This window comes from Alternaria novae-zelandiae (assembly GCF_023758075.1).
Source record: "Alternaria novae-zelandiae strain BMP 2774 chromosome Unknown scaffold_1, whole genome shotgun sequence".
NCBI classification, from domain to species: Eukaryota; Fungi; Ascomycota; class Dothideomycetes; order Pleosporales; family Pleosporaceae; genus Alternaria; species Alternaria novae-zelandiae.
In genome coordinates this window covers 3084257-3099323 of record NW_026056961.1, presented here as the reverse complement: position 1 = coordinate 3099323, position 15067 = coordinate 3084257, and the positions used below count along the sequence as shown (strand labels likewise).

Here is a 15067-nt window from a genome sequence, read left to right as displayed (position 1 = left end):
GCAAGATTCTGCAGGAGAAAACAAGTCTATAAACGTTTTTGCGCTGCGCAAAGTAAAAAAAGGTCGGGACTAAACTACGTTCTACCTACGTTGGTTGGCAAAGTAAAGGGATGTGGGGATATCGCTGGTGTGTGTGACAGTGTGACATGTCGAGGGATAGAGATGATGACAGAAAGGCTATGCTACTACTGAAAATGCTGGGAGTCGTGCCTTCGTGAATGCCGAGATTGATGAGTGAACGCTGCTGCGGGAATGGGAACGCTATAAACAAGAACGCTGGAAAAGGGGGTGTAAATAGTCGAGGCGTGACGCGACGCAAGATTAGACGCAAAAATGAGGAAGTTCAGATATCCGTACCACACCCACCCGTGCGATAGTCTTTTTGTGCTACCTACCCCTCCGTGGATGTACCGTAAAGCCGGTGACGCCGAGAGAAACCCAGGACACAATTGTTGCTTGTGAAAGAAAGTCTAGAGGACGAGGTTATACTCATATCATGCTTGCGATGGAGTTGAGTGCCGTGGTAGTGGTTCGTATACCCACAAGCTCTGGTTCGCTGACTTGATGCGAGAGATTTGGCGAATGCGAATATTGGTGGCCGGAGAAGCTCTGCAAGCTTTGAAGTGGCGTGGTAAACATTCCAACTACGGGCTCGTGTCTGCTGGAAGGGTCGCCATACGCATCACCAAATGACGTCGCAGTCGGGGTTCGAAGGGAATGCATGTTGGGTGTGCCCGAGGTCGGTGTGGGGTACGCTGTACTGGGATAGCACGAGGTGTTGACTTGCGGGGTAGATGTTGGCGTGGATGTGGGCATTGGTGATGGACCGCTCGACATGCCGTAGGACTGGAGCGACGAACTACCGGGTATCGGTGTTGGTGTAGAATGGCGGTGAGATGTCGCGTCTGACGTCGAGAGCTCCGGCTTGACTGGATACGAAGACGATGTTGCTGACGCGGACGACGCTGCACGAACGCGCCCAGCCTGTGTCTCACGGCGGCGCTTGGGGCCATCTTTGACTTTGGGGTGTGTGTGACACTGTGGTGTTGTTAGCATACTCGATTCTATAATAGTTGGGAGCGAGGCGAATCAGAACTACCGAGAGCCAATAGCCAAGCACCGTGGAATGTGGAGGACGTATGACTTACCTTGTACGCATGTCGGAACCATGTCGTTCCTTTCTTCTTATTGCTGACGAGCGCAATCCATTCACCGCAACTTCCGCAAAGTCCTTCCCAGACGTCAAGATTGCCTTCCGTCCGGCGCGTGTCTTGCGGGCCCTGGAACGCTGCACCGGTAGCTGCGCTGACGCCATGCGTGAAGGACTTGTCGTACCAGAAAGCACTGTTCTTGAGTACAAGCCATCTGCCAGGCTTGCATAGACCGCACCAGCCCTCTCGTTTGTTTCCATGACCGCGAACCCAACGCGGGGTATACAGGTCGCCAACAAAGCGAAGATCCTGCTCGTGTGGTACAAGGTCGGGATCGGACGGGTTCATGTCGGACTCCGGTGGGTTGAGCGCCTCTTCGTGCAGAGAGGAGTAAAGATCAGGTGGGTCTGACAGGTCTGCAAAATGAGATGAGCAGCCTCCGTGACGATCCGCGTTACTTTGGAGTAAGCGGAACAGGCCCTGCGAAGGTAGCGGTCGAGGCACCTCGAGATGATGCTGCTGTTGCTCTTGGTGGGCGAAGAATGGCTGGTTGTTGGCATAAGGAGAATTCGATTGCGAGTACAACACGTTCTGCGTCGGTAGCCCGAAGTTGTTGTAAGCACTTGGCGGGTAAGCGGGCAGCGAGTGATGCGGGTTCAGGCGGGGACCGTATGGCGCAAAACGATCCGAAACCTGTGACATTGGGCGCGAGTTATTTGGGGTTGATGTTGGCGCTTGCCCGGTAGACCACCTCTTGAACCGAGTGCTTTCGAGTGTGTATGGTGATGAGCGGACGTTGTTGTGCGGTGTCGGCGACACGCGGGAGCGACTTCCAGTTCGAACAACGCCATCGTACTGAGGTCGTCGTGGTGAGGCAAGCGGTGACAGAAGATGGCTGGCACTCGGCTCCGGGTGGTTCCAAGTCTCATACTCAGACGGATATGAAACTGGTTCCGATGATCCCATCTCTTCGTAGGACGCCGGCTCTGGAAGCACACCGCCAGTGCTAGACATCGAAAAAGACGACTCAGACAGTCTCCGGGTGGAATTTGGATTGAAATTGGCCATGTTGTCGTGTTCTTGTTGGCCCATGTTGTTGTATTGGCGTAGATCAATGATCGGAGTGTTCTCATCGTGTCCCATCATGCCATGACTGAAGTCCGACACATCCGACTCTAGAGAAGGAAACGATTCTAGCTCTTCGCATACCTTCTGACCCCATGGACCTTTGTTCGTTAGCATACCATGCATGCCTACTACTGAAGAAGCTTACTTGTGTCGATGACGCCGGGAAAGTAGTCAGTCGTCGCAAGCGATTGCGGGGCAGTCATGGTGGTGCTGTAGACAACACCACTAGTCACAGTCGGTTGCGAAGTCATCATGTCCGGTCTTCCCATAAACTGTCGTTGATCCTCTCTGCTGCCTACAGCAGGACCCCGCGGCGTAGCATAGTACTGCTGGGTTTGCGGCACAGCCCACGTGGGCTGGGGTGGCGAAGGTCTGGACATAGGGTGTAGGCCTTGTTGCTGGTGTTGTTGTTGCTGTTGCTGATGTTGTTGCTGTTGATGTTGATGTTGATGTTGATGCTGTTGCTGTTCATGAGGTGGAAGGCTTGCGTAAGAGTACATGGACTGCATCCCTGGGGAGGGGGAGGGATGCCCCATGGCGTACTGCCGATTAGGTGACGGACGGTACCTAGAAAGGCCGTCAGTATGCGCGCACGAAGGAAAGATGACTGAGAATACTCACTGTTGAACCGCATTGAACTCCATCTTGGGTTCCGTTCTCTATATACAACGACCGTAAGATGTTATGGAAGTAGTCTGCAGTGCAACGTGGTTAGCGACTGATTAGGCTATACTGCTAGACAAGGGATCACCCGTCGAAGCCCTGAGTGACATCGAGCAATACTCAATTAGGAAACTCACATTGATAACGAAAGTAGACGGCTGCAGTAAGGAATGTGGCAGGGCGATAGCGCTGTGCGACTATGGCTGAGCAGATGTGGCGCCGGGTTGAATGTAAGTTTCTCAAATGAGTGTACGAGAACAAAGTTCTCAATCGCAGCCAGCGCGGATGGAGCCCGCTCCAAATGAAAGAAATGTATACGAAGATAGTAGTTGGGCAGGATCCTAAAGAGTGACGGGCCAAATAGTAGGAAAGGCGGTTGGAGGGGTTGCTAGGCTATATGATGAATGCACGGGGGTTGCAACATCCGAGAGGAACAACGAAGAGCAATGATCTCTGTGATTGACGCAACGGAACCGCTTGGGCGCAAGTTTGAGAGAAGTGTCGGGACGCGCCTTGGCTGCAGGTGATCTGGAACGGCCACAGCAGAAGCGTTCACCCAAAAGAGCGTCTGGCGGGGATGGTGTAGTGGGTGGTGGACCGGGCGCAAGGCTGCTGGGATGCCAAAAGGCGATTAGACGCACTCTGAACGGTCGCACCAGTCGTTGTCTCCATGATCCTCTCGGCTGGCTCGGAGAGGCTCCTCGGGCCTGCGCACCAAGTGCCCCATGTTGCTGAGGCGGAGGTGTCGACATGGATGCCGCGCTGCCCTCGGCCATCATGACGACCCTCTGACAGGGAGCACTTGGTCGACGAGTTCAGCTGGAAGGGCATCCCATCACTCGTTGCAGCTCGGCGTCGAGTTTCAGCGCTCGAACAGGCTGGTGCATGTCGTTTATGGAAGGATGGAGAGCTGGGAGAGGTCGGCCGCGAGATACGCAACTTCCCGCTGTATCAACTCCACTACCAGGTTTAGGGATCCAGTTTCATCATAGCTGGAAAAGTTTTGTCTCAATCGAGTGCGAGTTGGATGGCACGGAGCAGCTGATTGGGGGGTGGGCAGTGTATCATCGCATGTGGCGCGTAGTTTGGTGAGGGATGGGCTGAGTCAGCAGTCGCTTCCTCTGGCCCCACGTCTCTTTACCGCGTCGCGACAGGTCCGAAACACTCTTGACACACGTCCAGGGGAACCTGAGACCCACCCTGCTCGCAACGTGTACCGCACCATCGACTCTTTTCTGGGTTTTTTCTATATTGATTCGCCGACACGAGCGCTCGGTTGTGTCGCGCAGCGGAGTTGTGGCCGCATTTCCATGTGAAGTCGACGTATTCAGCTATTCACTGCGCGGACGCACCGCGTTATCGCCGAGCAGTGGCATCGTCAACTGCCCATGACCGAAGCGAAGCCACTTCATTCCGTTCTGCCCGGAATGGCGCCATCTTTGCGCCAACGGAACATCCTCTCGTCTGTCGTCCGTCGTGTGTAGTTAGCACGGTGCAACGGTTATCAAGCTTCTGCACGTCATTGAGTCATGTTGACAAGTGACAGCGGCCGATCGCCAAATTACCTGCTAGTCTGAACGTTACAAGACGTCGTTGATTGAATTCAATATTTTCAGGACTTGGCCTTGTACGCATGGAGGAATATCTTCAGATCACGAGGCCGCGGAGTGGTTCGCAATCTTGCCCTGGTTTGTGGCTTCGTTACGATGCATGCCTCAGTCTTGTACCACCACCAACCCAAACGCACATTTGTCAACAGGGCACAATTACCACCGGAAGCTGAGAACCCAGGCTACCTGCAATCTTCCGAGAGCTCGAATTCCGAAGCACGAACTACTACAGCCCTGCCTCGGGTGCCGTGCGGGATCGTTCAAGATGATGCGCCACAAGGAACGACCCCAAGCAGTAAGCATCGTGGCTCGAAAAGAGCATAAAACGCCGACTATGAATGATTTCAATTCTCATGAACTCAAAATCGCTACAGATCGCCGTTGCCATTATGCGATTAGTAGTAAATATTGCCTTGCCCCCTGGTGCCAATGGCATCTCCACAGCTTCGTGTCTTTCAGGTCAAGATCTGTCCGGTACTTCTCGGCCAACAACAGACATCCGTGGGATTGTCGCAAACGGGAATCCAGTCGCCCAGGCAGTGTACCTATGCGGCGTCGATCGTCCCAAAGAGGAGACCCTGCTTTACCATCTGGGGATCATCAGCATCATATCACGACCGCGTATGTTAAGTGCCATATGAGACCACACCACCCGTGCACCGCAGATTCTGCATGCAAAAGCTAGGTTCGTACGAAACGATTCTGCAGCGACCCCTCGAACACGTCATAGACAGTGTTGTTCGACATGGCCACATTTCATATCTAGATCTATTATCACAGCGCGTTCCACAACGCATCCGCCTCAGCGTATCGCAACACAACCAAGACACCCACTCACCATAGACCCAGAGCCTGCATCGAACCACCGCCTCACGAACTCCCCAATCCTTGCGACAAATGTCAGCCTTACGCATGACGTAGCCTACACCCACACCCCGAACGACACATGACACCCTCAATTAACCCAACACACCCGGTCGCAGTGTAGCGTAGCTGCGTCGCAACTCCCCCGAACCCAACCGCACATCTTTCAGCCCTAAACTTCCCCCACCAGCCCTACTGCCCCAAAGCCGGGATCGACGTGTACAACATAAGTGAAGGAACGGGGGTCATCCATGTGCGCCGAGACAGTGGTTTTGACAGGGCTGGCAGGGAGGTGCTGGCGGGAGCGGGACGCGCGGACGACAACTCATTCACGACGCCCACGACACTAGTATGGTGAGGAAAGTTAAACTGTTGCGAATTCAAATAGTAGGTTAGTGTTGATGAGAACGCGTGCGCGACTGAGGAGACGGTGTGTTTGAGTTGACGAGAGAGAAGGGTGTTGGGCATCCACGTAGAATACGCCGTGACACGATCTCAAGATGACACAGAGCGATTAGCATCACGATTCCAGTAATACACAATCGTCACATACGTAAAGGCAGCCTTCAAATGAAATTTCGCAGTCATCAATGGGAATCGATTTCGCGTAGCAGAAGTCCACCATCTAATTCCCAACACCAAATCCAAAAGGTATCTACAACTTCCCAACTTTGATCTCACACCCCCCAGACACAGTATCGAAGCTCAAACTACTCTTGCCATCCCCCTTCTTCGCCTCCACATGATTCTTCCCCGGCTCATCGTTCTCGCCCAACAACTCCAACTCCTTCCCTTGCAAATGCAACGCACCACTCAATGACGTGCCATCTACACTGCCCGTCCATTCTTCAGGGTAGGTGACATCCAACCCGCCACTCGTGCTCTTATGCGTACTCACCAGTCCGGATATAGCCATACCCTTCGCCTTGTACGGCGAGCGCAGGGTGAGAGATGTTTGACCAGAGTGCGTGTGCGTGTATATTTCTGACTGGTAGTCCCCAGATTTAAACGGCAGAAGATCAGCCGTAACAAGTCCAGCCACGCTGTTAATTTCCGTGCGCGACCCGTGGATGAAAGTGCCGTCCACAGAACCGACGGTCGTGTTGATATAGGTCTGGTAGTCGCGCTCGGGGATGTGTTTGCGTTTGAAATCCGTGCGGATGCTGCCCGAGAGCGAATCCACACTGAAGACAGCGGGGTTTGTGGAGCCTCTCGCGGCGGGCTGGGGCTCGATGTCGATGTTCACGGATCCAGACTTGGTTTTAACGGAAAGGAGGTCGGAGAGGGCGTAGGCACCGGAGATGGAGCCAGAGATGGTGGAGAGGTATGTTTGGCGCGAGGAGAAGGCGATGGCGTCGAGGGTGCCGGTGGTCAGGGAGATGGAGGTAGAGTCTGTGACGGTGAAGTTTGTGCCAGAGTGGATCTGCATGCCCATGTGGGTGGTTGCGATGTGCAGTTTTGACAAGGTGGCGCCGGGAGCCATGTAGATTACTACGGACATGCCCAGACATGCTTTGCCGGGGCGCACGCCGTCGAAGCCGTCGGGGAAGGAGGGGTCGCCGATTGTGAGGCTGTTGTCTGTGGAGGCGTATCTGACGGCGTTTACGTCGACGGACGCGGATACGGCGTAGGATGTCTTTACTTGGATCGTGCCGGGGGCTTGCTCCGGAGGGGCGGTTGCGACGTGTATCCAGCCTGCTACTCGTCTGTATGGTCCGTCGAGTTGGTGGACGGCTTCTTGGATGCTGAGCTCGCTTGTTTGGCCGAAGTCGTGGTGTTCGGTTCGGACGTTGTAGTCTTTTCCGCACTTGGATGGCCAGCGGATGGGGAAGGATTGTTTCGGTGCGGTGGGTTGCGCTGCGGCGGATGGTGAGGGCCAGGGAACGGCGATGAGACTGGGTTTGTCGGAATCGTCGTCGATGAAGCCTTCGGGATGGGCGGCGTCACCCTGTGCGGATTGTGCTGAAGATAGGGAGGCAGTGGCAGAGTTCTTGACGGGTACGTTAGTATGATGAATTACTTCCTTGAAAGTATTTACTAACCTGTCTGTCCCTTCGGACTGATACCGCAGCAACCATGAGGGCCAACATAGCAGACACAAGCATCATGGCGAATACTGTGCCGACCACCTTCAACCAGGTCTTCTTGAGGCATTGCGACCTGAGACTCCGTCTCCCGTACTGCTCTTCCTTGTAACTCGCATCCCGGGCTTCTCGTCCATCAAAGGAGAGCAGCCTCGCGCCTTCTTCGCCACTCAGTCGGCTCGTGTAAAGACCAGGAGTAGTGGCTTCAAGGTAAGTAGGCGGCGGCCTCTCATCCGTCCCAGCCTCTTGTCCCACAAAAGCCTCCATAAGCGGTGTCGAGCGGTCATTATACGGCGATGGCTCGATTGTAATCTGAGGCCTCGAGGACCGACTGTTCGCTGACGCAGTATCGATGTACATGATTTCTGGTTGAGATAGAGATTCCGGGTGAATGTAGTTAAAGAACGAGTATTTTAATAAAGATAGTAACGTGCGCACGCGCAAAGAATGGACCGAACCAGGGTATCAAGAATGTACAAGCAACAAGGAGAGTAAGAGGATGTGGAGGTCAAGAAGGAGGCCAGGCAGCCATCGATCTAAGTAATTATCCCAAGCTCAGGCATTCAAAGCTTGATCTGCAACTCCAAGGGCTGGGCCGACATATTGTGCTGCTACACATTTGTTTCGGTGCTGGAAACGCTGCATGTTTGATGTTGGCTTGGCGAGGATGTGTGCAAGCGAACTGCCGTTGCTTCCAAGATCTCTAGCAATCTGTTCTTTTGATGTTTCGATCGAACGTATGTTTAGATGCTATAAACGCGTGATCAACAATCGCATCACAGGGCGGAACATCTGCGAGAAAGAAAAGCGCAGAGGTTGTTGCTATTAAGCTTGGAGAGGAAAGGTCGTGGCTGGTGAAGTTCGAGGCGTTGTCGGACGATGGGGACGCTAGGCTAGGGGCTTGCAACGCTGTCGATCAGGCACTTGGCACCTCGGTACAGGCACACGGCAGCACGCAAATATGCCTAGATTTGACTGAGTTGATGTGGCGAGGTTCCTATAGCCAAGGACTGTAAGATATTCAGGAGCTATGAGGATACTGCGAGCAGTTGTCCATCCGCCCTGATTTCTCTTTGGTAGAAACTACTCAAACACCATGTTCTATGTAGTTGAGAGCCATTCTATGTCCGGGTAATTTGGTGGTTCAAACGGTTCGACGTGCATACTCAGGCCTCCCTCAATAGAACGCTATTGGACTGAATTAGATGAAAGCGTTGTACAAGCTCGTATCTGAAGTTTAGCTGAATGAACCATTGAGATGTGTATATACGAGGGCAGTCTCGTCTGGTAGCAGATCTTCCGTGCACGTCTTTTTTTATTGCGGCTACCAACATGCGACTCCTTCTCGCAGTGGTGTTGTTCGTGCCAGAATTGTGCTTCGAGGTTGCTGCAAGACCCGGGAGCTGTGACAATCCTATTGTACGTAAAGAATGGTAGGCTGGCCTTGGAGAATGTGGGTGAGATATGCTGGAGCTTACGAATCTGTCAGGCGATCTCTTGACAAGGCAGAAAAGCTGCAGTACATTGCGGCGGTACAATGTCTTTTGGAAGAGCCGGCGGTCACTCCTACTACTGCTGCACCAGGCGCGCTTTCGCGATATGATGATCTTGTTGCGACGCACATCAACCAGACGATGTCCATACATTTTGTGGTAGGCGCGGCATGATTTCACTCGAGACGATGCTGACCGCAATGAAGGGTCACTTCCTCCCTTGGCATCGCCTCTTCACCTCATATTACGAGAAGATATTGCGTGAGGAGTGTGGATACCATGGCGCGCAACCGTATTGGAACTGGACGTTGGATACTCCAGCTTCCAAGTTTGTTCAATCGCCCATATTCGACCCAAATTACGGCTTTGGTGGGAACGGCCCTCTTGTCCCGGTCAACAGGTCGAACGACGAAGTGCCAGGGCGGACTGGAGGCGGGTGCGTACAGGATGGGCCTCTCGTGAACATGACGGTTCATCTAGGCCCTGCTTCGTCACTTGCAGGAGACGACCAGTGTCTGCGGCGAGACCTGGCGCCCGACTACGCCGCCACGTATCTGGGCAAAGATAAGTTGGACACAGTCATGGCGCAGGCGGACTACGGATGGTTCGCGCGGACGATGGAAGGTGGTCCAGCCTGGGACGATAGTCAGATTCATGCTGGTGGGCAGTACGTGTTCTACATTGCAAGGGTCCTCGCGGTAATGCTAACATCGTCTTCTCAGCTTTGGTGTTGGTGGCACCTATGGCCAGATGGGCGACCCGTTCACATCGCCTGCCGACCCCATCTTCTGGCTCCATCATGCCAATCTAGACCGCGTGTGGTGGTCATGGCAGGCGAGGGACCTGGAGAATAGATTGCGCGACATATCTGGGCCGGTGGTGCTGCAAGATTGGGATAACGCGCAGGGCGGTAATGTAACGCTAGACTTTCCGATTTCGCTGGGGTATAATGGCTGGGATGCGGAAGTTGGCGACGTGATGAACATTGGGAGTCTCTGCTATTCGTATGATGAGCTCTACTGAGCGGTGTTGATGAAGCACAACCTAGATCATTGTTGGTGTCGTGATGCAGGTGCGATGGTGCAAGGCTGCCCGTGAGCGGACCCCCGAGAGCGGGGCTTGGCGGTTGACGTAGCGAATTGTCGCATTGCGGGCGTGGCCTTTCCAAGCTTCACGCCAACTTTGAAAGTTGAATCCCGATAGCAGCCCGCAAACCCTCCACATGGCCGCCCTGCAGAAGTTGTCGCAATTGCCGCAGCCACATTGTGTCCTGCTCGCCGTACAATATGCCACCGAATCCAACATCCTAGCGCTGCGGGCGCTGACAGCACTCCGGGACGGGGATCTGCCGCTTGAGCTCACCCTGAGCATTCTCCTCGACTACCTCCCCGAAGAGAGCGACCCGGCGTCGTACTACGAATATCTCCATGATCTGGCGACTGGATCGCGGTATCCTGGCGAGAATCCCGTGTCGTCCCTAGACATAACATCGGTGGAACAACTCTCGAATTCACGGGCGAAGAAGAGGAGACATGCGCTGGATCTGCCGCCTGTAGTGCATCCTCTGTATGCCGAAGAGAGTGAACTGGACCTGTTTAGTCACTTTCTAATACACCGCGCCCACCGGATAGACGCGCAGACGGGCCTCCTGGATCTCGTGCCGCAACTCGTGGTCCCCTTTCTAGGCCACTCCGAATACCTACGCACGTGGTTCATATCGACCGTCCTCCCACTACTACGCCTCAGCTACGAGTACTACCCCCAATCGGCTGCAACCACGCTTGACGAATTTGCGGCACTCAAAGGGCGACGTGCCATCGATTACCAACTCTCCCACGCTCGAAGCGCGGCGGAGGCCAATACACACAACGCGGCACGAGATCTGAAGGGTGTAGTGGCCCCATGGCTGTGTGGAGCGAATGACCGCAAGAGGCGGAAGATCACACACGAAAGTCGGAGAGCGTCAATCGCCCAGGATCAAGCACGGGAACCAGACGACTGGGATTGTCTGTTCCAATGGCTGCTACATGCATCGAAGGAGCACTTGGCGCTTATCACGGCAGCCATCTCCGATTGGGATGGCCCTGAGGATATGGATCTTGGTGGCTACGAGGAAGGGCGAGACTACGTCGATGACCAACAACAGCGGCAGCTGGAGATGAAGTATGCACGAACAGCCCTCGCATGTCTCTACCTGGTCGACAAGAGCGATATCACGTCGTTACAGACCGCGCATTCGCTCTTGACGAGGATATGCACGCTTCTCAATTATGACCCGCCTCCAGACCTTAGCATCGGTGTCGCGCAATTACCCAGCTACGACCTGAAGGATCCTCTGCTCCAGGACTCAACAACTGCTTTACTGAGAGAGGATCGTCTACTGGATCCCGACAATGTCATCACACAGCCTGGCGCTGAAGCGTTTCGCATCATTGAGCTCATCATTTTCTCGTCGTGTGTCCTATCGACCTTGCAACAACCGGTATCTATCCGGGAGATTGCGAAGATGTCTCTGCGAGACGACTACTCCGAACAACTATCATTACTCCAAAAGATACTGCACACGCTGAACAGCGGCTCCAAAAAGGACAGCGAGCAATGGGCCACTATTCGGTCAAAGTTGCTGTGGCTTTGGAACTGGGGTACCGACTACCACGACGAAGACCGAAAAGCCCAAGGTGTCTTTGGTTTGCTGGAGCGGAAGACTCTGGAGACGGAGCTATTGAAGGCTCTCTTGGAAAGCAACCACTTTCCCCTCGCGATAGATCTCTACATCAAACCAGGGTTTGGCGAGCAGCCGCTGCTCTCCTCGGATGTGGAGCAGGTCGTGCTCGCGTCAGCCATGCATCACTACGACAACGCAAGCAACGGTAACCGTAACAGAGGTGGCATGAAGCGTGCGGCTGATATCATCAATGCATTCGCTCCCCACTTCCCTTCCTCGTCGCGGTTCCGTCGGTTCCAAGCCCTGCTCACAGCAACTCACGCCATGTCGTTCTACTCGCTCATACTCCAGCATGGCGTTCCTTTCCAGCCGGTAAACATCCGAGTGAGCCACAATCCGCTGTCGTTAGTGCGTAAACTACTATCGCAAAATAGCGGTAGCTATACCAAGCTCGACGACCTGGTTTCGATCGGTCAGAATTTGGTAGTCGCCATGCCGTCAACCATTATGGACGAGGAAGTAGAGAAAGTGCCAACGGATGCCGCCACGATAGAGCGGAAGAAAGCCGCGGCGGAGCAACGAGTGATCGGCATGGCTGTCGAGGCTGCACTGGAAGAAGACGACTTCGAGACAGCCTACTCATACGTCGTCAACCGACTAACCCCCTCAACCCCATCGCCAACGCCACCAACCTCCTCAAACTTCTTCTCCTTCGGAACCACAGAAACCGAAGACCACTCCGACGACGCCGAAGACGTAGCCTGGCGCGCCGCCCTCCGCGCCGGCCGCCACAACACCTCCCTCTCCTCATCCACCTCCTGGACCCAATCCAGCTCCACCGCACGCCCCGACCTCCGCCGCCTAGAACAACGCATGGAACTCCTCAGCCAAGCCCTCCTCCTCGCCCCACCCAACCACCTCGAAGAAGTCCTCGGCGTATGGCAACAATGCGAAGCCGAAATGATGCACCTCCTCGCCCAAGAAACCGAAGCAGAAGAACGTTTCAACGACGCTGCTGACCGCAAACTGCCCGGCGCTTTCGACCTCGATACTATTACTGTGCAGCCGCAGCGAAGGGAAGTGGGGCGGGGTGCGGTGGAAGAGTCGCCAATGGGGTTGTTTGATGTGGCGAGGGGGGCTGCGGCGGCGTTTTCGAAAACGGCGTTTCCGCTTAGGAGTAGTAGTGGGAGTATGCAGGTTGCGCCCAGTACGGAACCAAGGTCGGGTAGGGTTAGTATGGATGGTAGTGAGACGGGTAGTATTGATGCGCAGGAAAGGGTGAGGAGGAGGGATATGGTTGCTAATGCTGCGACGGGGGCGCTGGCTAGTGGGATTGGGTGGATGTTGGGGGCTAAGCCTGTTAACGAATAAGTGAGGGGATCTATTGTTCAACATACGATGTTCATGAGTGTGACCGAGTTAGAACTGTGAGTTTGAAGCGTCTGCTGATGTAATTGTGCTCTCGATCTGGTGAAGACGGGTACGACGTTACTTCCGTCAAGCCTGCTGTCATAATTTACAACCCCAACACACTCAACCACCGCTTTATCCCAGCGCCTTTCTCCGTACCTCCACGCTTCACACCCATTCCACCCCCCACCATCACCATATCATCCATAATCCCCTCTCCCATCCTCTCCGGATCGATACTCCATCCACATGACCACAACGGATATGCCGGATCAGCAGGTTCCTGTGCCACACACTCAGTTAATTCTCTGCTCGTTCCCTCTACAAAACGGATGCAACGTTACATACCCCTTCGATGCAACATGCCCAGCCCCTGGGATACAGATCCACCGTGCAATCCGTCAAATTGGCGACGGGTATGGGGCTAACGCATGGTGGCCCGTCGTGCGAAAGCAGTTCGGTGCAGCAGTTGTCGGTCCAGGTGGGGTCTATGTTCGTTTGGCAGAGGCTTAGGGGTGGAGAGGGTTGGGCGTTTAGGGGGGTGAGGAAGGGGAGAAGGAGGAGGAGGAGGATGGTATAGGTGAGGGGGGAAGGAATGGAGGAAGGGGTGGGCATTTTTGGGTGGGTTGGTGGAGATGCAGGGGAGGGGGTGGATGGATGGTAGATGGTAGATGGAGGAGAAGATGGGTGTAATGGTGGATATTTATATTCGAAGTAAACAGCCTCTCATTCCCGCTTCTAACAACCCGGGTTACAGCATTCCAATCCAATGTTACTCAATCCCCCCACTGACTAGTCCCGCTGACCCCTAATAGTTCACATGTACTCCAAACGAGTGACAGAGCCATGCAACATACTACTTACCACCCATCCGTCATCCCTTCTCACTCATCCGTCATGCCTAAATCCACTCCGCCTGCCTAGCCGTGTATGGTACAGCATGCTCCGCGCTCAAGCGTTCTTCATCGCAGCAACAGCCTTAGCCATAGTCTCACCCATAGCATTGGAACTGAAGTAATCCCAGTACAGCTGCTCCAGATCCTCAAGAGTCATGTACTCAGACACAATGCCGCTGGGTCCGTGGCCGAAGAGAGGGCCGGAGGCGGGGTAGGCGGGCTCCTAGTATTCACATCAGCTCAACGACCCTCACGCCACGCCAATGGATCGGCAAACATATCCATCGGAGCAGCAAAGCCCCCATAGTTGCGACAGCTCTCACTCTAAATTACTTCCATATACGGGATGCGTAGGATTATCGATCATACCTTCTCAACACAAACAGCCCACCCCGTCGGATAATGATACGTAGAGCACTCGGTCAAGTTGCCCACATACTCGATATCAGTGCAAGGCGCGTTGATCCCGCGGCTGATGACGGTGTGGCAGCAGGCGTCGGTGTAGTCGGTGCCGTAGAGGAAGCCGCAGATTGTGTCGTCGGGGCCCATCTGGGCGGTGGTTAGGAAGGGGAGCGACGCTGCGAGAGCGATGATGGGAGCGGTGAAACGCATTTTTTGGGGGTTGCTGGTTGTTGAGTGGTGGTGGTGGTGGGAAGGTGGGAATGTGGTTGGGGTGGCTGTGGTGGGAAGTGGGATACGGGGTTCTTCATGGGCTCTTATATAGTGATTAGGATTTCATAGGTCGGTGGTAGAGATGAAGATGCGCTCCTTGAGGAAGCTTTTGGTACCATGGATGCGCCATCCCGTCTTCTTTCCTTCCGTATGGCAAGGGCGGATAGCCGTGGGTGTTCCTCGGATGAAGATGGAAGTCTGCATCGTCGTATGCTTCTGGAATGAACATGAGCGATGGAAGCCGAATGACCTTTTGGTGTGACGCTGGCATGACTGACCGCAAGGAAACAGCTTAGGAAACGGCATGATAGTCCCCAGTGCCGATGATGTCGGGGTCTTGCATATGCCGTGGACTCAGATGACATGTCAACATTTCCTAATTTGTTGAAATCTTCGCGGATGGTGTTTGTTGCTCTCCGTTTGAGCCCTGA

The 15067-nt window shown here is 54.3% G+C and overlaps 3 protein-coding genes across 3 annotated transcripts; 1 reads left to right on the top strand and 2 right to left on the bottom strand.

Annotated features, from left to right (window-relative positions):
- Nucleotides 1-489: 489 nt before the first annotated feature.
- On the bottom strand, nucleotides 490-2788 carry J4E88_001016 (uncharacterized protein; the record flags this gene model as incomplete). Its single annotated transcript, XM_049394688.1, has 3 exons — nucleotides 490-1038; nucleotides 1149-2377; nucleotides 2425-2788. The coding sequence occupies 3 exons, from the start codon at nucleotides 2786-2788 to the stop codon at nucleotides 490-492; spliced, it is 2142 nt and encodes a 713-aa protein (XP_049260517.1).
- Nucleotides 2789-6071: 3283 nt separating this feature from the next.
- Nucleotides 6072-7860, bottom strand: J4E88_001015 (uncharacterized protein; the record flags this gene model as incomplete). Its single annotated transcript, XM_049394687.1, has 2 exons — nucleotides 6072-7406; nucleotides 7459-7860. The coding sequence occupies 2 exons, from the start codon at nucleotides 7858-7860 to the stop codon at nucleotides 6072-6074; spliced, it is 1737 nt and encodes a 578-aa protein (XP_049260516.1).
- A 2355-nt stretch (nucleotides 7861-10215) lies between these two features.
- Nucleotides 10216-13029, top strand: J4E88_001014 (uncharacterized protein; the record flags this gene model as incomplete). The annotated part of the gene is made up of 1 exon (XM_049394686.1): nucleotides 10216-13029. The coding sequence occupies one exon, from the start codon at nucleotides 10216-10218 to the stop codon at nucleotides 13027-13029; it is 2814 nt and encodes a 937-aa protein (XP_049260515.1).
- Between the last annotated feature and the right edge of the window lie 2038 nt (nucleotides 13030-15067).